A 25,663-nucleotide genomic window follows, 5' to 3' on the forward strand; every position below is an offset into this window, starting at 1 on the left:
CCCTTGACACAGCAGATAAGAGGAGATGTGGGCGGAGAAGGTAAGGGCAGGGAAAAGAGTAATAAAATAGTTTAGCAAAAGAGAAAGGTGGGCATAAAAATTACCACGTGGACTGTCATCTCGTTTATAGCATAGCATATATGCTTGTACATACGCACAGAAAGCTATCAGCAAGGATGGTCACTGCATTGTTGATGTGTTACCTCTGCATGGTGGGATTTTAGGTGATTTTCCCCGGTTTCCCTTATAATTTTCGGTATGGTTTGAACCTGTTTTTACACTGAGCATACTTGAATTACATAATCAGGAAAAAGATAAAGCTATTTTGTTATTTTAAAAAGGAAATAAAAATAGATTGTTGGCAATTCTTGTGTAAAATACCATCCCTGATGTGGCCTCTCCTCACTTCCCATAAAATTCCTATAAGGATACAGAAAAAGTAAAACACACATCCCGTGGAAAGTTAGGTGACTGATAGCATATGCCCAAAAGCTGACAAAAATTTCCACTCATTTTAATGGCCTGTGGAGTTGTCTACAGAACATAATCAGTAGATCGCATATATCACATTCCACCACGGTCTGCCTGAGAGTTGGGAGGAAGATTCTTATTTCCTACTCCATTGCCTTATGGTTAAGAAACGCAAGCTCTACTACATCACAGAGAACACTGGACAGCGTTCTCCACGACGTGGGTGATAGTTTTTGAAGCAGCCATCCCTTTTCTTTTAGAATCTCTCTTTTCTAGGTAGAAACTGTAATTTCTCATGAGATAAAAAGCAGAGGTGTAGAGAGCATTGGGAAAGGAAGAGCCCTGTTAGGAGTGTATACCTGGAATTATAACTTTTTATGTAAGCACTGGGCCATGGGGCTGGGACGGGTTACAGTCGGTCCTATCTATGGCCGGCAGAGCTGCAACAGACTATATACCATGTTTCCCCGAAAATAAGACCTAGCCGGACCATCAGCTCTAATGCATCTTTTGGAACAAAAATTAATATAAGACCCAGTATTATATTATATTACATTATATTATATTATATTTATTATATTATATATTATATAAGACCGGGTCTTATATTAATTTTTGCTCTAAAAGATGCATTAGAGCTGATGGTCCGGCTAGGTCTTATTTTTGGGGAAACACAGCAGTCTGTGGGACACTGACAACTGTGAGAAAAAACAAACTGCCCCTGTAGATTTAAGAAGAGGATTCTATCCTTCACCAAGAGGACAGAGAGTTCAGACTAGGGTGACTCTACAGTTTATTATCCATACTGGGACACTTGTGAGAGTGAAAGGGGTACTACTAATAGTTACAACAGATAACACTCCTAAACCAGGACTGTCCCAAGCAAACTGAGAAGTATCATCACGCTGGTTCAGGCCAAACCCTGAGCCTGAGTCCATCTCTTGCATAGGTATAAAGAAAAAAGTATCAGATCTGCAAAACAACAAAAACACCACTGATAAGTCCTGAAGGACATATTTATGAAAGTAATGTACTATGGCAGACAGAAAACAGAGATCCTGTAAATTTACAAGCAATCTCAAGAAAGAAAACACAACTGAGTAAAAGCAATATAAAAAAAAACAATTAATAGAAGGAAACTGTTTTAGGATGAAACAGAATTTAGTATTTCACTCCAAGAGTTTTTCTGAGTTCTAGGCAAAATAAATGAAAGAAACCAACACCTAGAAACATCTTGGCAACTGGGAAGAGAAAACTTTCATTATTTGCATATGACAGAATCATTGACCCAGAACAATGAACAGAATCAACAAACATGAATCAAGAAAGGTTTCATTCGAGCTAGCTACAGATACCCCAACACAAGCCAATATTATTTATCTGCACCAACACTGCCATGTAGAAAATATAATAAAAAATTCACAGCAGTAACAAAAACAATGAAAATCTTTAGGAATTAACCATGAATTCATAAGGTGTCTCTAAGTCTAAAGGTCAAAGAAATGATTTATATAAGCCTATTCTATACTCTTATGATGGTTTAATATTATAAAAATGTTAATCCTTTAAGTTAATCTATAAATTCAATGCAGTGCTGATAAAAAGTATTGTTGAATTTAATGAACACAATAAACACACATTAAAATTTATATTGCAGAATAAAGGTCCCTGTATAGGTTAATCAACCTCAATAACAAAGAGAAGATGGCATTATCCTACCATAAACTGTCCTACCATATAAGAGACACTACAGTAAAAACTGTGGGATTAGTGTAAAACCAGGCAGACATAAAATGGAACAGAATAGAGCACACAGAAACAAAATATGTATATTTAATATATAATAAAAACCAATGGGAAAAGGACACGTTGTTTAGTAGATGGTATTGAGGAAACATGCTCACCACATAGAAAATGAAACTGGATTCCTATATAAAACCACATACATCGGTGGATTATAAATGGATTGAAGACTTCAACGTGAAAGGTAAAGCTAGACGATTCATAGAAGAAAATACAGGACAGTACCTCTGTGAACTAGAGACAAGGAAAGCCCTCTTAAACAAAATTCCAAAGCACAAAACATAAGGGAAAATACTGAAGAATTGGATTATGTGAAAATTAAGGATTCTCTTCAACAAAGCATAGTATAAAATTCATTAGGATGCATGGAGAATATATTTATAAGGTCTAAAGTGAATAAGAGATTAACATCTAAAATGTTTAAGGCAATGATAACCAACTCCAGTAGAAAAATGGACAAAGGCTATGAATGCGAAGTTCACGGAAAACCAAAAAGCAAACAAGCATTTAATGAAATGCTCAGATTTAATAGTAATCAGAGAAATAAAAAGTAAAACAGCAATGAGATAACATTATACCTATTAGTCTGGCAAAATGCATAGGTAGCTGGATGATACTGGTAAGACTGGGCACACAATTACCCCCATACACAGCTGGTGGTGGTGCCCACTGGCGGTCCTTTTGGAGAGGCACCTGGCACTCCTTATACCAATTAGGCCTATATATACCCAATGACCCGCCACTTTCCTCTTGGTATATATCCCAAGGACATTCTCACGGAGGCACATGATTTCTTTTTATATACGTAATGAAATAATTTTTGCATTAAAATGGTTCATATGGAAGGTATGGAAATGGGTGTGGGGGATAAAAAGAAATACAGGAGCGAGTGAATGAAGTGAGGAGGGAGCCCTGTACAGACCAATGGCAGGTACTGTGAGCTAACGAGCATCAGTAAGTCAACACCGCACACTTCAGTCAAGTGCAGGAGGTGGGTAATGATGGGCGAGGGAGGTTGTTGCAAACATGTCGGTAAAACTTTTGAATTACACGATAAAAACGTCCTTTCTGGAGTTAAGGTGAGGGAAACAACTCTGTTAACTACAAGAGACAAGAACATCTCTCTAAATACCAGAAGATACACTGTCTTTAGAGTTTTGAGGATAGAATAATTTTGAGCTCAGACAGCCATATGTGAAGGCAACAGAACATATTCTAAGATACGCATAGATACATAAACTGTACCACTGTGAACATTTCTAGAATCAAGGAAAACGTTCAACAAAATTTTAAGAACATAAAAGCAAAGAGCTTTATCCTTCTCGATAAAATACAAAATTACCTTTTGTAGAAAGAGGACAATCCTTGCGAGCATCTGGGCACGGAGTTCTTCCAAGGTAAAGAGTGTTCGGGGTGTCCTAATGAAAATTTTGGTCTTCCCATAAGCTACGTCGTCGTGAAAACCACAATGTTCAATCAGTTTCTTGACAGCCTCTTTGTCTGAAGGGAGGTCATGGTTGGGCCAGGTGAATTCAGAGATCATCTTATATCTGGGTGAAAAAAGAACGGGGCACAGAGTAAGTAAGAAAAACCATATGGTCTCAATAGATGTGGAAAAACTACTGCATACAATTCAAGATGCTTCAGAGACAGAAAGAAGGAAAGAAAAAAACTCCTTAACAAACTAGAAATAGAAGTGAACTTCATAGCCTGATAAGAGATGTGAAAAAAGCCTTCAGTAAGACACAACATTCCTTTATGATAACATCTCTTACTAAACTAGGGATAGAAGGGTACTTCCTTCACTTAATAAATGCTATTTACCTTAACCTCACAGCAACTATCATTCATAAAGGGGCATTCACTTTACATACAGAAACAAGGCTAGGATGCCCTCCATCACCAGTTTCCCAGCCTGCCTAGTGAGACTAACAAACAAACTGGTTAGTGACTGGGGAAAGAACAAAACTAATCTTACTTATGAACAATATACTCGCTTCAAAGGAAATCACGGAGATTGTCGGATAAACTATTATCACTAAAAGAAAACGAAGCAGGGTCCTGCATATAAGACGAATACACAAAAATCAATCGTGCTTCCACATGGCTCCTTGCCATGTGGACCTCACATAGGGCAGTTCACTACACACCAGCTTCACGAGTGTGAGCATGAGGAGGCCGGAGTCACCGAGTCACAGCCTTTTGGAGCCGAATCTCACAAGTGATATACCATCACTTCTGCCATATTCCATTTTGCTAGAAGTAAATCACCGGGCCCAGGCCACATGCATGGGAAAGGGATTACACAGGGTGAACCCCAGGAGGTGGGGATCACTGGGACCAGCTTAGAAGACAGCCTGCGACAGTGCTTCCCCGCCCCGCCCTTGCCCGGTGCAAAGCTGCTTAATACAAGTAGTCCATCTTAGTGATGCTGTTTATACACTGCATCTGAATGTTGAGTCACAGCGAAAAACGCTTTCCTCACATGCAGGGTACAGCGTAATTCACCTGTGTGTTCCTCTATTACTTGTATGTTTTTATTTTGTTACACTGAGAGGTCTGATCCATGTGGCGCTTATTTTGGTGAGGTATGGATCCGATGCTACCTTTCGACAAAAGGCTAATTCCAACACTACTTACTAAACGTCAGTTTTTCGGCCTACGATTTAATATATGATTTTTATCATACACTAAATCTGTATGTGCACTTCAGTTCGTGTCTATGCTTCCTGGTCTGTTTCATTGTACTGTCTGTCCATCTGTGCGTCAGTGTCACATGGTTTTATAACAATTATTGACGTTGTATTTCAATATCTGGTGGTCCCTTCTTATCCTTTTCTGTTTTATAGGTCTTTCTAGGTATTCCTGCATGTTTATTTTTCCACATAAACTTCAGAATGAATTTACATAGATCAAAGGAAAAACAAACACAAAACAGACAAATAAATCCTTGCAGGTATTTCTATTGGGTTCCCACGTTAAATTCATTAAATTTAGCTGTGATGTGGACTTGTCCTATCCAATAACAAGGACTATCTATTTTTTCAAGTCTCCTTTTGTGACATTCAGGAATCTTTATGTTTTCCTCATAGGGTTTTACACCTTCCTGGTTAAGATAATATACATCTAAGCGGCATGTGATGCCTTCTTGACATTTCTCTCTTTTCCTAGCTTCCGTCTTAGCTCCCATGACAGCATGCTCTCCCTGGCTGCCTTTAGTCTCTCTGGATATTTTTTCTCAATTTTATTTCTAGCCACCGCTCGTCCATTACTAAACTCCCAAATGTTGCAGTCCCCCCTGGCTCGTATTAGGCCCTCTATTCTCTATGTACACCCTTTCCCACATCACCTCATTTACTCCATCTGCTTTCTTTTTCAATTCATGAATTTGCTATCTGCAGCCCACTTCTCAGCTCTGAGCTTCAGACTCATATATCCAATGCCTACATCGATCTGGAAGGCATCTTAAACTTCTCTTTCAGCCTTTCCCACGTCAGTGCCCTCAGTTACTAAAGCCAGAAGCCTGGGAATCATATTTGATCCCTTCTCTTCTCTAGCATTCATTCTAATCCATCATCGAGCCCTATTGTCTTTACCTCCAAAATGTATTTAAAATTCAACTATTCTCAACTTTCCTGCCACAATCCTAATCCAAGCTAGCGTCACATTTACTGCAACAGATTCCTGAATGCTTTTCCATTTCCTCTCCAATCCATTCTACATATTCGACTGTCAGAGCAGTTTTCTAAAAAGGCTTACATCATTTTTATTTTTTACTGCTCTCCTCCTCCATCACTATAGCCTTCTTTAGGGTCCTGTCATGTGTGTTGCCTCTTTCTTGCTTTAAAGCCTTTGCATATGCTGTTCCCATTGCCTGCAATGCTTTTACGTGTAAATCTATTCACTCAAAAGCTGGCTCCTTTAGTTTTTTTCTTGGTCCTCTTTCATCAATCATCAACCCTCACACCCATTATTCTTCTCTAAGGCAGCCAGTTGGTTTTTTTCTCACACCATTCAACACAGTTTGTAATCATATTGATTTGTGGGTTTATCTGTTTAATGTCAGTCTCCCTCGCTAGTCTGTGGGTTCCATGAAGGCAAGGGCTTTGTTCTGTTCCCCACTATATATCATGTTGCCTGCTACATAATAAGGAAATGAGATATCTGTGGAATGTAAGAAAAAAATTAAGGGAAACACATTTAAATGCCTACTTAGTAGCCACATAGAGACAGAAATAGAAACCAAATGCAAGAGTTCTAATATGAAGAGAGGTAGTATTACACAAGGCCGTGTGAAAAACGAAACAAAATAGGAAAGCTTCCAAATTCGTTTTAGAACAACAATAAGAGTCAACATTTGGGCCATAATATGGTAGTAACAGTGTGTGTTTGAAGTTTAGGCATATTGCAGAAACTGGAAGCAATCCGACTGTCACGCTGCTCAGCTAACACCTCAGGGTAAGGGTGTCCTTCCTTTCTTCCTGATGGTAAGAGGCAGGACCCAGTTCTCCAGCAAACTGGCAACCTGACCTTGCTAATTAAAAAGCTGAACTCATCTGCTTTCTGACAACTAGTTTTACCTCCCTGAAATACTTCAGCAGTTTTTAAGGTTCTTAGTACATTTAAAAATCCTTCTCTCTCTCCCCTCCGCCCTCTCTCATAAAAGAATGAAAATAAAGAAAAGTGACCAGTAAAAATTAAGGTTTAATTAGCTTACACAAAAAATCTGCAGAATCTCAAAGCGAAAATTTAGTGTGGTGAATATGACTTTTTCTCCCTCCATTACTGGAAACAGTGCAATGTCCTGCATACCTTCTATTCCCCGCCATGTCCCGCTGTTAATTAGTCAGTCAGTATGACAATGCAAGTGTCAATTTCTCTATGTGAACAAACTCTAAATTTTATGTAAAGCAGAAGGTCACACGCAGCCTGCAGAGTAGAAATAGGCGATTTTTCCTGGATGTACACCATCTTATCCAGCACTCTTCCTAGATGATTTTAGAGAAAAGCTAATCTCAACTTAAATAATGGGCAATTAGATCGACTTCAGCCCTTCCACTCTGCTGTCTTTTAAAGGGAAACTTTAAACATTGATTGTGATTATTAACATCTTTCAATTTTCTCAACTTCTTATTTTCTATTAGTTGTGCTTTCCCACTGTTGCTGTTTTACTGTTTTCTCTTAGATAGACTGGCTTTATTCCATTGGATTTGAAAGCCACGCATTCAGTGATGCGGCAATGTGCTGTTGGAGACTGCAGGCTCAGAAGCCAATGGCCTGAGTTTAAATATGGCTCCATGACTACTTGGCGCTGTGTACTACTTGGAGCGAGTGTCCATCTGGGCCTTTGCTTCCTGGGTCTTGGCCATTATGCCTAAGACGAGCCGTTTCCCTTGCAGCTGCTGAGGTAGTTACTTGTCCTGGCCATGATGGCAGCCTCTTGGTGCTGCAGCTGTGGTACATTCACTCCAGCACAGCAGCTAGAATGGCTTCCTGAAAGGCAGCGCACGCTGTGCGAGGCAGGCTTTCCTTAAAACTGTGACCTTGGCTCACTCCTGGGTCTACCTATCTGCTTCGTATTGTATTTAGGAGTGATTCATATTTTCAAGGTTTACTGAGAATCCCCTTTTGGTTCCACAGTGGGGCTGTGCATTTACTTGGTTTTTAAATACACATGTTTTATATTAGTTGAGGGTGTTCTGGAGTGGGAATGGGAAATGGAAGCTTGCACCACTAAGACTGCCATATTTAAAATCCATAGGTTCATTTTAATCTGTTCTCTTTTGTTTTATAATGAGTATTAGAAAACATAATCCAATCCTTATGGCATGTCTTCCGTGTCAAAAAGCACACCAAAACATTTGGAGTTGAAAGTAAAGTAAGTCCAGAGAGGTTAAAAATAGGTAAAGATATGCCTTTAGAAAATTCTTTGTCCCCCCCCCCCAAAGCCCCGAAATCAAGCTTGTTTATTGTTTTACTTTAACTACTCTTCATGGCTTCCACTTTGTCTCATTATAATACAATTTTAGTTCGATAAATATATATTTTAGATACATATATTTTTAGTTTAGCCTGATCCTGTATTTACCCACCCCCAGCCTGCTTATTCTAATATTTAACTTCTGTTGATTTTCCATAGATGACAACATAAAAACACACTCTGTTATTAATTGGTTGAATGCTAAGAGCAATAACAACAGTCCAGCAATCTTGCTATTAGTGTATTTGATCAAGTTTGAATTCAAGACTCAGAGTGAACACATCTCTACTCATGAAAACATTTCTACTATGTAGCCTCAATAAAAAAAGAAAAACCAAATTTAAAGAACAGTGTGATTTCAATAAAGAAAACAGTGTTTTGAACATAACCTTTTGATCAATATAACCTTAAATTTCAATTTTCCAGGTTATTATGCTACAAAGTTTTAGTCATTCCAAGAGTCCCCATTTAGAGCAGTGCCTTTCACTTCTGCTCACAAGTAGCTGAACACTGGTGGAGAGAAAGCAATGATGCTGGGTGAGGTCTCATCAGACATCTCTACCCTCACATCTCAAATGGGCACTCAGATCTTCCTGGCAGCAATCTCACTATACAAACCCATTTTTCCCACTCTCCAAAATGAGTATTCTCACTGCTCCCCCAAACTCCTACACCACCTCTCCTAATCCTCCCTCTCAGAGTATGGCTGCGCCTCATACTTGATTGAGGAAACAGAAGCAATCAAATAGGACCATCTTCATCTTTGCCATCAGCTCACCTCTGAGGATTCCTGCAGCTGTATTCACACTCTCTGCCTTTGTCCTGTTGCCACGGGTGGAGTGTCCCTGCTCCTATCCGAAGCTGACAAACCTTCCCCTTGTGCTTGGGAGTCCATCCCTCGCCTTCTCAAGGATGTTATTGTTACAATTCCCTCGCTCCCTCCTGCATCACGGGTGTCTCGCTCTGTTCTGAATCATCCCCACCTGCATACAAACCATCTCCGGGATCTCCTGACCTCACATCCCGCCCCAGCTACTGCTTCCATTTTCCCCTGCTCTGACTCGCAGCACACATTCTTGAGCTGTCTACAGGCATTCAGTTCCTCACTTCACTTTCCCATCCTGCCAAAACCGGGCTCTGCCCAGCCCTTTCTCCTTTGATCTATATGTTGCCAAATCTAATGGTTAAGCTCCTGCTTTTATCTCACTTGATTGCACAGCAACATTTGATATGGTAACTGCACTTTTCTTCTTGGGATGCCTTCTTCTTTTGACTTCTGTGACTTGACTCTTTTCTGTTATTTCTTCTACTTCGTTGGTTGTTCCTTTTCTTCTCTTTGCTGCTTCCTTCATGTCAGACCACAAACCTGTATGTGGGCATGGACCTCCTCTTCTTCTCTACCTGGTTCCAAGACTTCATATATAGTATATACTCATATATACGCTAATCACACACAAAAAAAGTCTCTATATCCAGCCTGGACTTCCTGGAGTTCCAGATATGTATACCTAATAGCTTACTTAATAATATTTCTATCTAGATGTTTAGAAGGCATTTCACACCTAACAAAATCAAGAGACAAATCTTGATTCCATCTCTGTCCCTGTCCCATGCCCTCCTCCCTCAAACTTCTCTTACCCAGTCTTTCTTAGCTCAGCAAATGGTATCATGCTTACTTACCTGGGTGCTCAAACTAAAATCTACTTGTCATCCTTCGTTCTTTTCTAGTCCCCTCTCATCTACCCAATCCATGAACAACTCTTGTCACGTTTCCTTCCAAACATATCCCAAATCTGTCTACTCTTCTTGCCATCTACAGCAATCCCTTGTTCAAAGCACTATCATTAAGCCTGGACTCTCCTAGACTCCTGCAAAGACATCCCTGAACGTCTCCTTGCTTTCTAGTCATACAACAGCCGCAGTGGTATCTTAAAACATCCATAAGATTGTGTCCCTCCCTGCTTATGATCCACCAATTGAGCCCAAATTGAAACAATTTAGTCTGGATTACAAAGTTCAACATGCTCTGGCTCCCGTGCATCTCTCTGATCTCATCGCGTACCATTTCCCTGTCACTCAGCATCTTCCAACCCTACTGAACTACATACATCTGGTAGCTAAAACACCACACTTATTACCGCAAATGAGCCTTTTCCCTGCTATTCCCTCCCTCTGCCTCACCTGCTCTTTTCTCTGACCTCTGACCTCTGTATGGCTGATTACTTCCTGTCATTGTTATCTCCTTAGAGATTCTTCTGACCATCTAATACCTTATGTATTTATTTATTCATATTTCTGTGGAATCTGTATTATAGAACATAGGAAATGTTCAATAAATATTTAAAAATAAAGGCACAGATGGAATTAAAACATTATTTTTATAAGTCCAGCTGTCAACTATCATTATCATTATTAATAACAACAATAGCAAAGATATCTTACATTAACTGAGTGATTAATATATACCAGGTACTATTCTGAGTCCTTTTTATATATTATCTCATTTAATCCTCCAGTAACCCCACAAAGTAGTTACTATTATTATCCCCATTTACACATGAGAAAACTGAGGCATGGAAAGGTTATGTGATTTGCCCAAGGGTATAAAACTACGAAATGGCAAAGTCAGGATTCCAACCAGGTAGACTAATTTTGGGGCCTCCACAATGAACTATTCAGTATTTTGTTATTAGTATACAGTTGACCCTTGAACAACATGGGTGTGAACTGCACCGGTCCACTTATATGCAAGTTTTTTTCAATAAATACTGTAAATGTCTTTTCTCTTCCTTATGATTTTCTTAATAACATTTTCTTTTCTTTAGCTGACTTTATTGTAAGAATACAGTATATAAAACATATAACATACAAAATATGTATTAATCAATTGTTTATGTTATTGGTAAGGCTTCTGGTCAACAGCAGGCTATTGTTAGTAGTTAAGTTTTTGGAGAGTCCAAAGTTATATGCAAATTTTCAACTGGGGGGGGTCTGGGGCCCCTAACCTCTGCACTGTCCTAGGTTCAACTGTAATTAATAATAATATCAGTAATGACAAGCAGCATTCATCGAACATCTATTATGTGCCAGGCATCTAGGCTTTTTATTTAGGTTAATTTAGTCCTCATAACAACAGCCTTATGAAGTAGGTGTTACCATACTCAGTTTACAGAAGCAGAAACAGCATCAAAGAAATTAAATTTCTGGCCCAAGATGATAGTCAGTGAGTGGCACAGTCAGGATTCCAACCCAGATGTCAACTCCAGATCCTTGTTCTTCCTACTACACTACGATGCCCACATTTCCTCACCAACACTACACGTTTCTTCCCATGGTCCATAAACCACGAACTCAAGGAGACTCCTTCTGTTGATTCTGGGACAGTCTTTCATATTGGCGGTTTCCTCATTCTTTTGTTCATTCAACAAATATTTGGCTTGTCTAACAGGCACTGATGCCTTGTCAGACATGGGGAGGACTCTGTAATTCTCAGCGTGCTATCGGGTTTCTTTGTTTAGTCTATTCTCACCTGTGAAGAAACTTCTCATAGGTCTGGCGGAAAGCAAATCCCGCCCGTCGCACCCTCACGTTTTCCAGGAGTCCAAGATACTCGACTTGGTGCCGGCAGCGTTCATCGTCAAATATCTGTGGGGATTTCTTCTCGTTGGGTTTGATGCAACGTACGTAATATGGTTCCTAAAGACATAAGTCAGCAAATGATACGTGTCACTGGAGAAAAATCTCAGACTAAGGACACTAACACCTAATTAGTGTCGTGTCAAATTAAGCCCTGTGCCTTTAATTTCTCGGGCATGTACTTGCGAATAAAGTAGTTATTCTTTCTTTCCCTCCAGTTCAACGTTGGAAGAGCCCATGCATTCAGCTAAAATGTTGTTTTATTCTATTTTAGGAAAGGGGATAAAAGTGGGGAGTCAAAAAAAAGAGAGAGAGAGAGAGGTGAACCTTGAGTTTTTGTGTATTTACGGAAACATGGTTAAAAAGTAACAGAAGGAATAATTTAATAGAAAGAGGCAGGAGCTGTAGGAAAGATGAACTGCGGTGAAGAATATAAAATATTAAGCACAGCCCTGGTACATAGTAACTGCTCAATTAAATGTTGGCCATCATCATCATCATGTTTGTGCTTTTGAAAAAGAGATTAAGATACATGAGTTTGGTACTTAAAGTTTATGAGTATATTAGTAGAGAAGTTACAAAACCACCTGTATGTGCCAGTGACTCTAAAATGAGCCTAGCAAAAACTTCCTTCCCTGGGTGCCAGTTACGTTTTGTACCGTGCATTAGATCATAACTCCTTTTGAAAATACAACTGTGTTTGGCATAGACCATGGTACATTGAACAAATTATTACTGGATGAATCAATGAGGTCAATGTATCCTATTTATCAGTGTAAAGAGTTATTTTCTCTGCTCTGAATCTATTATTTGTCAGACACACAGACGTGTGTTAGTTAGGTGATGGAATCCTCTGGAGTTAAATTGGGCAGTTTTGAGCTGCACTGAGGGCAGGAGGTAAAGTAGTAAATAATTCAAGAAGTAGGAGAGATTTGAAGAACGTGAATTTACTTGCATTTTGAATAGAGTAACAGTGTTCAACATCTAAACAGGAAGCTCCAAGTATATATTTATCATGCTGCCTTCCATGATGAAAAGCAAGGCTGTTTTCTTCCTTTTCCTAAGCCCTGCTTGATTAGTTTCCAAGTTGCTGTTGTAGGAGGTTATCACAAATTTAATAACGCAAATTTATTCTCAAACAACGCAAATTTATTCTCGTGTAGTTCTAGAGGTCAGCATTCTGAAATGGATCTCACTGGGCTAAAAATCAAGGTGTCAGCAGAGCTGTTATTTTTCTGGAACCCATTTTCTTGTTTCCCAACTTCTAGAGGCTGCCCACATTCCTTGGCTTGGGGCCTCCATCTATCTTCAAAGCCCACCAATGGCCAGCTGAGTCCTTCTCAAGATTCCACCTCTCTGGTTCTGACTCTTCTGCCTCCCTCTTTTCCTTTGAAGGACTCGTATTTACATTGGGCCTACCTGAATAAGGCAGGATTTATTTTAAGTCCAGTTGATTGGCAACCTTAACTCCATCTGCAATCTTATTTCCTCCTGCCATGTAACATAATATATTTACAGATTCTGGGGATTAGGATGAAGATATCCTTGCCCCTCCCTACCCCCCCATTGTCTCAGTACCTTTGGAATTTCCTCAGTGATAATATCTGTTATGCTAATGAGTTGACTCAAGCCCAGGCCCCTGGGTAGCTTCAGGATAAAGGCTAGTCACCAGAAAAACCTTCCACAGGATTGGTTCCACAGGAACTTTTAGCTGCCTGACCTCTGGGGATGGGAGGGGGTTTGGAGAGTGAATCAATCATGCTTATGTAGTGAGGCGCTGATATAATAAAAAAGCTCAGGATGCCAAGACTCTGAGGAGCTTCCTGGTTGGTGAACATATGGATGTACTGGGAAGGTGACACACCCTTGACTCCATAGGGACAGAAGCTCCTGCTCTCGGGCTGTCCAGACCTTGTCACTTTGTATTGCTTCATCTGGCTGTTCTGGGTAGTCAGTGTCAGAATCGAATTGAATTGTAGGACAATCAGTTGGTGTCAGAGATCCCGTGTTAGAATGCAGGGACCATTATTCGGCCCAGCACACTGTCGACATTTTTCATCTCCTCTGTGGTAGACTGAAAACCACGACGACACTATTTTACACCATCTCCCATGGAGAGGTGGAGTTTCCACCCCGCATCTTGAATCTGGGCTGTCCTTGTGACTTGCTTTAGCCAGCACAGTGTGGCAGAAGTGATACTGGGTTATTTGTGGAGTCCCAGCCTTGAGAGGCTTTGTCTTCTTGGAACACTTCTTCCATCATGTGAAGAAGCCCAGGCCCAAAAGCTATGTGAAGAAAGAGGCCACATTATCACAGCCGTTCAGTATCCAGTCATGCCCTGTGAGCGAGCCTCTGTAGACCATCAATCCCCAGCTGAGGACAGCCACTTAGTAAGCCCAGGTGAAACCAGCAGAACTGGCCAGTTGACCCACCGAATCATGAGAAATAATAATGTTGTTTTAAGCACACACACACAAAAAAATCTCTGTAACACATGAAGCATCCTTTTCCCATTCATAATATTGTTTTTTATTAGTTTTATTAACGGTCTATCTTTTGATTCTTTTTTTGATCTACTGGTTTAAACTTTTGCTATTTAAAAATTACTTTTTACTTCTTTCTTTCTAGGTTTTCTTTTGGAGTTCCTTTCCTGGCTTCTTGAGTTGAAAACTCATTTACTTTCAGTCTTGCTTTTTTTTTTTCAAATAAAGGCATAATAAGTGGGCCACTTTAGCAATAGTCTATAGTTTTTGATCAATTCTTTGTCATGAAGTTCCAGATATTTTGTAATTTCCCATTATGATTTCTTCAACCTGTGAGTTATTTAAGAGAGTCGTTTTTAAAGTTTCCAAGCATGTTTAAAAGTGTTTTTTTTAATTCTGATTTTTATTTTACTTGTTGAGGATGAGAATGTAGCTGCATATACATTTCTTAAAGTGGTTAAGACTTCCTTTGTGATCTAGCATGTGGTCAGTTCTTGTAAATATTCCATGTATTCTTGAAAGGAATATATATTTCCTAATTCCTGGGTACAGAGCTCTTTGAATCTATGAAATAAAAGTTTAAATTTGGTTTTCAAAGTTTCTGCTTTCTTACTAAGGTTTCTGTCTGCTTGATCTATCAGTTTCTGGTAGAGATGGTTTAAAATTTCCCATTAGGACTGTGGCCTTGTCAATTTTTCCTTTAAAAATTTTCAGGTTCTTTTTTTGCTTTATAGAGTTCATGTATAATCATGGCTACGTTGTTAGTTCAAAATATCTTTGTTGTCTTGGGTATTTTCATTGTATTATTATTAGTCTCTTTATCTGTATTAATACTTCTTTTTCTTAAATTCTATGTTCTCTCACATTAGTATTGCTTTTAATCATTTTTTTTGGGGAGGGGCTTAGTATGTCTTTAGCTACCTCCTTGTTTATAATCTTTCTGCATAGTATTAGTTAGATATCTCCTGTAAGCAGCATATATGTCGATTTTCCACCTATCTAGTCTGTTTAGTCCATTTACACTTATGGTGAGCACCAATTATTTAGATTTTTTTTCTATCACATTAATTTGTATTTCCTAAATGTAATTAACATTTTTCCTTTGTTTCTGCCCCACCCATCTTCCTGCCTTCTATTGGACTGATAAATTGTCTCTATTCTTTTGCTTATCCTTGCTTTCTCCCTCACTCGCCCACCTCCATAAATACACAGATTGGAAAATTGCAGGAGAGACTAACTACTAGGCTTGTTGCCCACCTCATATTCAGTATCTCTTTCCTACTTTAAGCAGAATACTTATTTCTAGCTGAGTACACTGCTAAACAGAATAAAAATGTACTTCCCAGCTTCCCTGGCAGCTAGCTATAGCAAATGATACGTAGCAGAACTGCTGTGTGAGACTTCCAGGAAGTCTCTTTAAAAGGGAAGCAACTCCAGCTGCCATCTTAGACCAGGAGAACGGACGCCAGGCACGAGGATGGCGAGGATGCTAGAGCAGGAAGACAGAAGGAACCTCACAGCTGTTATACCAGTCCTGCGATACGTTCTTTTGTACTTCATTTACAGGAGAGAAATAAATGTCTCTCTTGTTTAAGCTACTAATTCGGGGAGATGGGGAGGGTCTCTTTTATTAGCAGCTGAACGCCACCCCTGATACAGAAATTATACATGGTTCTAGAATTTTTATTTTTAAAAAATGCACATTTAGCTACCAATTTTTATAAAAGTGATTCTTTTCTAGTTAATGAATCTATTTTATAAAGAATATATTTATAAATAATATACTTTATAAATATTTTATAAAATTTTGTGTTCAACTCTATTTCTTGTGTCACATGCCTGCCTTCTAGGTTCACTTTCCTTCTTGCCGTATGAGGTAGGTTGATATTGACATGCAGAGAGAAGTTGAGAGACAAGAGGTACAGTTCTAATGAATTCTAGTTTTCAATTATAGTGTCTTTACCCCACCTTTTCTGGAGGTTTGATTATATAAACCAACAAATTGTGCTTATCTGTTACTTGAGGCCAAAGAATCCTGATGAAAAGAAATAGAAAGATACTGAACAGACGTGTTGGTGTGGCATTTGCCTAATTTCTCCACAGTGAAGGAACCAGAAATGGTATAGATTTAAATTCTTAAAGAGGAAGTTGATTAAAAAAAAAAAGATAATAATGAAGAAGAAAATACACAGGAAAAGCACCACAAGAGAAAGATAAAAATGAAGGAACTAAAAATAATGAGTCCCGGAATGCTGCCTAATTTATCAAACTTGTCAGCAGCAGCAGTTAAGAGTAGAAATCTGTTCCTTAAGTCAAAACAAAACAAAACAGACTAAAGTTATCCATCAGTATTGGAACTCAAAGGAATAATAAAAAGCAAAAATAATTGTCAATAATGCACCTTCATATTTCAACTATTTAAAAGAGCCTAAGAACAATACTTAAATCCCAACCTTCCTCTTAAAACTCCAGCTGGTCATTTTGTATTCAGATATGATATATGGATGGTGTATTACAATTTAGTTAAATATTTTTTTTTTTAAGCCAGGCTTTGTCTTCATTACAAGGCTGAAGTTCATTTTTGTCAGGCACATGTTATACTTTACAGATATATATATATATATATATATATATATATATATATATATATATATATATATATATAATTTTTTTTTCTTAAAGTGTATTGCAGGCCAGTTTTCATGCCATATATATTTTACATATGTAATATATATATTAAAGACATCACTAAGACTTTCCCCTTGACAACAACAGTAGGATAAAAAGCCCAAATTTAAGAAAAGTATTTCATCTGTTTTATTCAGTCATGTTAACAACAACAAAAAAGGCATTAATATTTTTACCTACATTTTCACTTTTATTTAATATAATTACTTTAAAAAAGGAGTATTATATCCAAACATTCATTTTAAGTATATATTCTTCAATTTGATTTACTAGAATTACCAAAAAGAAAGGAATAAAAATTCTATTATAACATTCACTTTAAATATATTCTTCAATTTGATTTACTATAATCACCTAAAAAGCAAGTCATACATACTTGTACATTCTCTATAACATATACCAAGAGGGAAATCTATGAAGTCACATGGATATTTGGAAAATAAAATAATTACCTTTGATGCAAGGTTGTCTACTAAAGCAATCATAGAATTCTTAAATAAGGTGGCGGCAGTCAGAGGTCGCTTGGTCACCTCTGTAATGCTCAGTTTGCCTTCGGGCCACATATTCTTCAGCACAGGATTTGAACTGAGAAGCACAGAAGGAGCAATTCAAACATTACATTCAAATAAGCTGCACAAGAATTGCTAAGGCATCCTGCTGAATTGGAGCCTGGGAGGCACAATTGGACGGCAGACTGAACTCACAGGCCTAACTGGAAAAATGATGCCATCCAGAAAATTACGCCGAAAGTGTCAGGACAGGTACCACACCACCGATGGAGACGATGTATTCAAACTATCATACATTTAAAAAATTCTTTGAACTTTTTTAAAGTCACATCTATATTGTTATGATCTACGACCCTCAAACGGTTAACATAGCTCTTACAGTAAATACATGAAACAAAATGGTTTTGGTGGTAGTGATAAGAATGAAGACAAACCGTTAGTAGGAAAACGATCCTCAGTGTCATAGCAAAAAACATGAAAGTATCTTCTGATTGAAACAAATATTCATACAGAACAGGTAATACTACCAAAAAAGCCAGGTCTTTCTAAAAATACAGACAGGAACATAAAATACCCACACTGTCTTCTAGTAAATCCATTGACTGTAGCTGAATTTATGAAACACATTTATAGGTAACATTGGCAGTTACAATATTTTATTGACATGACAAGACTTACAATCTATTTCTTAAAGTGTACTTTTCAGGCCAGTTTTCATGCTAAAAATTATATATTCATCATGTGGTTCTGTGGTGATGTTTAAAAAAAGTATGGTGGTCTCAACTCTGATTTTCTTCTAGTTTCATTTTGAATGCTTTTGGTTTTAAAGTAATTAGAACTTGAAATATTGCTTGCTTCCTGGAAAGTAAGCATCTCTTGTCAGACTTTTTTTTTTTTTTTTTTTTTCACCTTGTGGGGCTGAGAAAAGACTTAACATGGACGTGTTTTGCTAATTGTGTTTACTACTGCCATCATTTTGCCCACTTTACTTACCCTGATATAAAATTGAGAAAATTGAGTTGGTTTCCCAAATACCTGGTAAATTTCTGTATATACGGCACAGATGCAATATAATAGCTGCAAAATGCCGGAATAGGTGACAAAAGAGCAAAGAAGATAAATGGTGAGGTGCAGAATGACTGGGTCTGTGAATGAAGGCAGAGCCACACCCCTCACCCTCACCACTGCTAGCAATCAGTGCCAACTCCTATCAAAAGTGGCTATAAAATGATGCAGTGATCTGTGGCTTATGGACCCAGTTTCATTACTTTATAGCCTTACTCCACAATTTTCCAATGATACACATATCAATAAAAATAAACACATAAATGTATATTGTTTTTCCTTAACTTTTCCATTCTGATATAGCAGAGAGAGAATTTAAGGCAATGGCCCTCAACCTTTAGTGTACATAATGCCTGGAGGCCTTCCTAATACCTACTGAATAACATTTCTGGAAAGTAAAGCATTGTACCTGTACTTTGAACATTCTGATATGTGCCAAAGTCTGAAGATCACCGGCTTTGGGTCTATGCATTTTCTACCCCAAATACCACCTTACTCACTGTTCGCCATATTTACAGACTATTCCCGTACTACATACACTAATGGAGTGTGTGTGTGTGTGTGTGTGTGTGTGGGGGGGTGCGGGGGGGTTGAAAATGAAGGAAATAAGATGATGATGACGATTCTATTAAACAGTGGAATGGATGAATAATGAATCAAAACAGACACATACAATTATTTTAAATAGAAAGAACTTTGAGGCCAGTAAGTCATGAACGTAAGTTTAACAAAATAGTTTTCAAACATTCAAAGAACTTTTCTTAAAAGGGAAGCTTATTTATCCAGAAACCCAGTCTGTATAATAGGTAAAGCAGAACTGCTCTGGCTAACACCAGAGTAGTCGCAACAAAAGTCTGTACCTGGCACGCCAGCTGCTTGCTCCCCTCCTCCTTCATGTACATACACGCACGCACGCACGCACACACGTGTACACACATGTGCATACGCACACACACATGCACACATGCAAACACACGTACACACACAACACCTACACTCAACATACACACGTGCACGCACACACACATACACACACACACACATGCACACAAACATCCAGGTCTACTCTCCAGGTCTACAGAACTAGAGATCCAAGGATTCCTCTTTATTTACAGAGAAAGAAAGGATTGAAATTTGGGGGGGCTATTAAGCCACGGAAGCACTGGAAAGTGTCCAGAGGCAAAGACAGCCCATCCAAGCACCATCTAGGAGGGTAGTTCTAGCCAAAATAATTTCAAGACTTGCCATCCGCTTGGCAAGGCCTTTGCTATTATGGAAATATATCCAATAAGTTGCAGTCAACAGGCTTTTAATCTTTTTACACCTTTGGCAAGACCATCCCTATTGTGAAATGGATTCATCTTAGTCTGATGCCTTTAATTGTTGGATTTAGCTAAGTTCCTTTGTTCCGATTCCATGCTTACCAAGCTATTAAGTATTCTGGATTCTATGGGTAATATTTTTCACTGTCAATTAATAAACTAGAGTTCTCACTGCTATTGACTTCCCAAGTAGGTTTTTCCAACAGGAAAAAAAATAGCTTGTCACGCCAATGCAAGTATTCCATTCCATGTGACTGTTACAGATCTTTCTCTGGAAATAAATCCACGAGACTATAAGATCCACAAGAGCAGGGAATTTAATTTTTTTTTCACAGCGTATCCAAGAGCATAGCAGAATGTGTGGCTCAGAGGTGCTCAATACATCTGTGATGATTTACTGACAAACTGACTGAGTAGACTTGATAAATGAGGGACTACAGTTCTCTAATCCAAAAGAAGAAGCTGGCTCAGAATCTTTCCTTCTTCGTGGGCCTTCTTTCCAAAGTATCCATTCGGAGTTTGAACTTGGCTATCCTTTGCCACAGCTTTTTCACATTTTCTTGGATTGTGAGAAGATTCTGCCCACTCAGGATCTGTCATCACGGACACTAGATATCACTCTGATATTAGAGCGGTCTGTGAGTTGGAGGTAAAAACACTACAGTGGGCATCTGAGTATGCAAAGCTTTTGGCTGGGCCACAGGTCATCTGACAGCTTCCCATCACCACTGCCTACCTGGGAACGATGGAGTACACTGGTACGGGTACCAGAAGGATGGCAGCAGTGCACAGAGAAACCAAGGCAACCCAAGGGAACACAACAAAAATCATTTGGTAGATGGTCCCTGCCCTATGTTTACAGATGTCTTAACCACAAAGTTAACATATTCTTTCATTCATTAAGTATGATTAAATAGAACTAGAAAATGTGCTGGAAAAATCTTAAAATGATCACATAAAAATAATCATAGGCATATATACTGAATAATACATATGTCAAACAGCTTAATATAAAGATAAAATTTAATCCTACCTGTTATACATGAGGCGCTTGAAATCTTGAAATAAAGTATCTTTATTTTTGTCGATAAAACCAATGACAGAATAGCTAATAGAGAAAAAAAAAGGAAAATATGTATTACTCACCAGGCAAGAGCCACATTGAAGCTTTTCTAGAAGTCTACAAGCCCTTCCACTGTTAATTACACAATCAATCTATTATAAAGCTGATTCTGTCTGCCATGTTCTGTGTTAAGGGATATTAAATTTACCTACTAAATAGAGGGGCTGTGGTTTCTACTCCTTGAAAGGAAAGCAAACATCAGTATCATCGTTATGATTAAGACCATTTTCTACTGGTTTACCGCTTACCTCAAGAAGATGTTGTTTAGACTATAGACAGCTGTATTTATCATCCAGCCTTCCTAAGAGAAAAGCAAGACAGCACCATACAGGAACTAACAGTCTCATCCGTAGGGAGGTCAAGTGTGACTTGCCTAAGGTTCGCTCAGTGTGTTCAGGGTGGGATAAAAGAATCCAGGAAGAACTGCAAAGGATGCTAAGAGCTGGAGAAGCAGAGCAAAAAGAAGAAGGCCGATCACACAGGGCAGCAGGTTAAAGGATGGGGTGGGATGGAAGCAGGCACATGCGTGGCGTCCTGGGGAGAAAAGGAGGAGGCAGCATTCATGATTTGGGGGAAGGCAGAGGAGTAAGGTCTGGCAAGTCCAGCTAAGCTTGCAGGTGAGAAAGGTGGGAACGGAAGCTGTTCTGAGCAGTGACCTGCACGGACTCTGGGAGGAGTAAACTCAGGGCTGGGTTAGAAAAGCAATTCATGGAGGGTTCCAGGCGATTAGGCCTGAGGCTCGGAGGTTGAGCCAAGGGTAACCCTCAACGCAGCGGTTCCTCACAACTCTGCTTTCCTGCCTGTCTCTCTTCTCCTCCTTGACGAGCACATCCATACAGACAGTTCTCAGAGCTCTAACCCCCACCCCTCGCCGATGTTTCAGCCTGACATATTTCATTCTGCAAGTGAGTCCCTTCAGGTTATGCGGGTCCTTTAAAGTCACCAGGCCCAAAATGATTTCCTTGCCCCCCCCCCCCCACCCTGGGTCTAGTTCCTACATCGTCAAGTCACTTTTGACTGAACCCTTGAAGTCACCTGACTCAATCGATTATCTAACCCATAACATTCAAACTTCAAAGTCTTTATTTTTGGCCTTTGAGACTCTTTATGATTGGTTCTCAACCTATTTTTCCAGGCATTTCTACTTCTCTATGCTACAAAAAGGATACACTCCCCAAATGGGCTTAGTTGCTATTTCCTAAATATTTTTAGCACCCTTCCCACCTCTTCCTATAAAAATAATTCTTAGCATCCAAGGACTACAGCCAAGCACCCAAGGCAGCATGAGCCTTCCCAGCTTTATCACACCCAGCTAGAAGTATTATTACCTTATTCTGGATTCTGACAACTCACATGGCAATTATTTTAGACCATCTTTTATCGTGTCACTGTGCTCGTATGTGGGTGTGTATATATGTATTTATTTATACACGTACATATTTATGTGACATAATACACATACTTATGTGTATAAATAAATACACGTCAACCCACATAGGTATGTATGCATCTTCCATGGAAAGCTCTTTGTGACCAGGGATTATACTTTATAAAATATTGTGTACACAGAAGACACCCAGTAAAAAAATCTAGAAAAGGACTGAAGGGCTTAAGGAAATAAGGGAAAGTCTGAGGCACTGAGTGTCAGTCAAAGAGGGCAGCTAGCATCCTGGACTGGGAGTTGGGAGACCTAGTTATTGTCTCAGCTCTTTCATAAACTTGCTGTGTGACCTTGGCTAAGAATTCAATGTAAGTTTCTTCATCTGTAAAACCAAAGGGCTGGCTTGGGTGGTCTCTAAGTCCTCTGTCTGGCTCTGCTTTTACACCATTCTGAGCTGGAGGAAAGCACCCAGTAAGTGAGGCCTAGGTCTTCAATGGGAAATGTCTGTAAGGGGCTGCATTTTCTCTCTTCAGTATCCTGAAACGTGGGAACAGGACTGGAGAAAGTAGAAAATGGGGCCATACCAGCGCTAATGGCTAGTTTGACGGTGTGTGTGTGTGATAATTTTGAGCCATATTAGTTTATGATTCTGGAGTTTTAATTTACATCAGAAACAGCTATTAAAATTTCTTCAAATGTCTTTTCAGCATTTATAGAGATCATCATTTGATTTTTATTGTTGTTTCATCTCTTCCTATAATGAGTTATATGAATATGAACAGAATTCCTAATGCAAAAATAAGGAGAAAGAACAAGAGGGCATTTTAAACAATAAGATAAGGAGCAGTGCTCAGTGGACAGTCAAAGCATAGTAAGTACAGTGGCCTGAAACATGCCCCCCTGGGAAATATCCACGTCTAATTCCCCAGAACCTGTGAATATGACCGTACATGGTAAAGGATGTGATTACGTTAAGGGTCATGAGAGGAGAAGCTTAGCCTGTATTACCCAGGTGAGCCCTAAATGCCATCACAGGTGTAGTTTTAGGATAGAGGCAGGTGAGATTTAACACAGACACACCGAGGAGGAGGAGGCAGTGTGACCACGGAGGCAGAGAGGGGAGTGATGGGGCCACAAGCCAAGGAATGCCTGTGGCCACCTTGGAAGAGGGCTCTCCTCTAGAGCCTTTAGACTACGGCCCTGCTGACACCTAGATTTCAAACTTCTGGCTTTCCAAAAGCCAGAAAATTAAATTTCTTTTGTTTTCACAAAATTTCTTTTGTGAAAATTAAATTTCTTTTGTTTTAAGCCATCAATTTGCAGTAATTTGTTATAGCGGCCTTAGGGAACTAAAACACTATGGTAGTTATGTATTTTTTTTTACTTATATTTTCTCATCTACTTTTATTATAATCAGAAAATGTGGCTCATGTGAATTTTACTTTTCAAATAATATCTGAAAAATAGTATGGCAAAACTGGATTTTGCTCAGAGTTACCCGACCGTTTGTAGCTCATCACACAGAGCAATGACTCTCATTTTCCAGGCCTGTCTACCTGTAGTCTCTTCTGCTTGGAATTCCCTCTCTTCTCCCTCTTCTCTTCTTAATTCTTTCCCCTGACTAAGCCTCTTTTACTTTTAGGACTCTGCTTGGGTAGCACTTCCTCCACTCCTCACTCTGCATTAATCATGCCTCCTCAAGTGTTTCCATAACATCTCACGCACCTCTAGTTTAACCCTTTCCATTCTTCATTACAGTGACTTATCATGTCTCTTCTTGGATCCTCCACTAAACTGTTAGCTTCTTCAGGGAAAGGCCCATTTTATCTATTCTTCTATCCCAGTTCTTAACATACTTCCATGATTTATTTACCCATCAGTTGTTTATGACTGACGGCCAACGATTCCAGGAACTGTGCATGGTTACATAGTGTATACTCAATAAACGTTTCAAAAGCAAGGCATGAATGAAGCTATGCCAGCTTTTTTTTTTTTTTAAGTGAAAAGATTAAAATATAGTGGTATATAAAATGACTGAACATACAAATGGATAGGGAAAAAATGTATATTTTTTCCTGGTTATATGTTTTTTGAAGTGAGGTTGCATGCAAATCACATTAGGGACCAAAGTACGATACTCACATGACATCACCTGCGTAATGTCGAATTCGAAAATCTCGATCAAACTCCAGGATTTTATCTGAGGCACAGAGCTGAGAAAGCAAGAAGGAGATGCTTTTGAAAACAGGTAGTTTCACTTTCCTAAAAATATCTTCCCACTTCACATAAGATGATCCTGTTGTTACAAACCATGATGTTACTATGAGTGAAATCACACTGTGTGGTGCTTGATTAAAATATTTTGCTTATGTGGTAAAGACTGAGAGCTTTTTCACCAGAAATCCACACCCTACCACTGTCGCAGTTGAATATTACCAAATGACCAAGTTCTGGACAAGAGAAGGGGAGTGGAAGTGTGGTGAGGCTGTTGTAGGCCAAAGCTGGTAAGAAGTGGGTGGTCCTTTGTCATTTCTTTTCTCCTCCCACTAGTTGGAAGCAGAGAAGGATGGTGCCTGTGGGATGGAAGAACCAGGAAATGGAAGAAGTCTGGGTCCCTGAGAGAGAAACAGACTTGTATTATCTATGACACTTAAATCCTGGCTGCTCTCTTAACACAGCCCAGCCTACCCTGACTGATACAGTTTCTTTTTCTTCCACAATCCACTTAAGGAGGAACATACTGAGGGTTTGCTGTCTGCTAGGCAAATACATCTCATTCAATCCTCACAGCTGATATTTAAAATAAGTATTATGAGCTCTCTCTTACACACATGGTCACCAAGGCTTAAAGAAGTTAGGTAATTGGCCCAAGGTTGCATAGCTAGTAAGTGGTAGCTCTGCGAAGGATTCTTGGCTCTGAATGCAACACTGGTGCTTCCTACGTACACAACAGCCTGACTCACCTGTGTTTTGCTAAGCTGGGACCCCCAGGTCAGGCCTGTCATTTCACAGAAGATCAACCTTCTGCTGCTCTTTCTCTCTGAAGAGGAATACTTTATGGAAAGGCAGTTTTTATATAGCCCTGGTAGACTCCATAACGTTCTGCAATTTTTCTTGTTACAGTAGCGCACCTATACTTCCTGTCTGCCCTGTGAAGGTTCACTTGATATCCTGTAAGTTCTAAGGCAGATGTCAGAATGAA

General features: G+C 39.1%; 1 protein-coding gene across 1 annotated transcript in view; it reads right to left on the minus strand.

Annotated features, from left to right (window-relative positions):
* Nucleotides 1–25,663, minus strand: part of MYO1D (myosin ID) — a 285,824-nt gene that overhangs the window by 157,181 nt on the left and 102,980 nt on the right. The window contains exons 12-16 of the mRNA XM_019732584.3: nt 24,604–24,674; nt 20,991–21,065; nt 17,514–17,646; nt 11,784–11,950; nt 3,617–3,824 (exon numbers count right to left, since the gene is read on the minus strand). Coding sequence (XP_019588143.1) covers nt 3,617–3,824; nt 11,784–11,950; nt 17,514–17,646; nt 20,991–21,065; nt 24,604–24,674 — 654 coding nt within the window. The remainder of the gene's footprint in view (nt 1–3,616; nt 3,825–11,783; nt 11,951–17,513; nt 17,647–20,990; nt 21,066–24,603; nt 24,675–25,663) is intronic.

Source organism: Rhinolophus sinicus, chromosome 12, assembly GCF_057876585.1.
Source record: "Rhinolophus sinicus isolate RSI-liver-muscle chromosome 12, RSI-T2T, whole genome shotgun sequence".
Taxonomy (NCBI): Eukaryota; Metazoa; Chordata; class Mammalia; order Chiroptera; family Rhinolophidae; genus Rhinolophus; species Rhinolophus sinicus.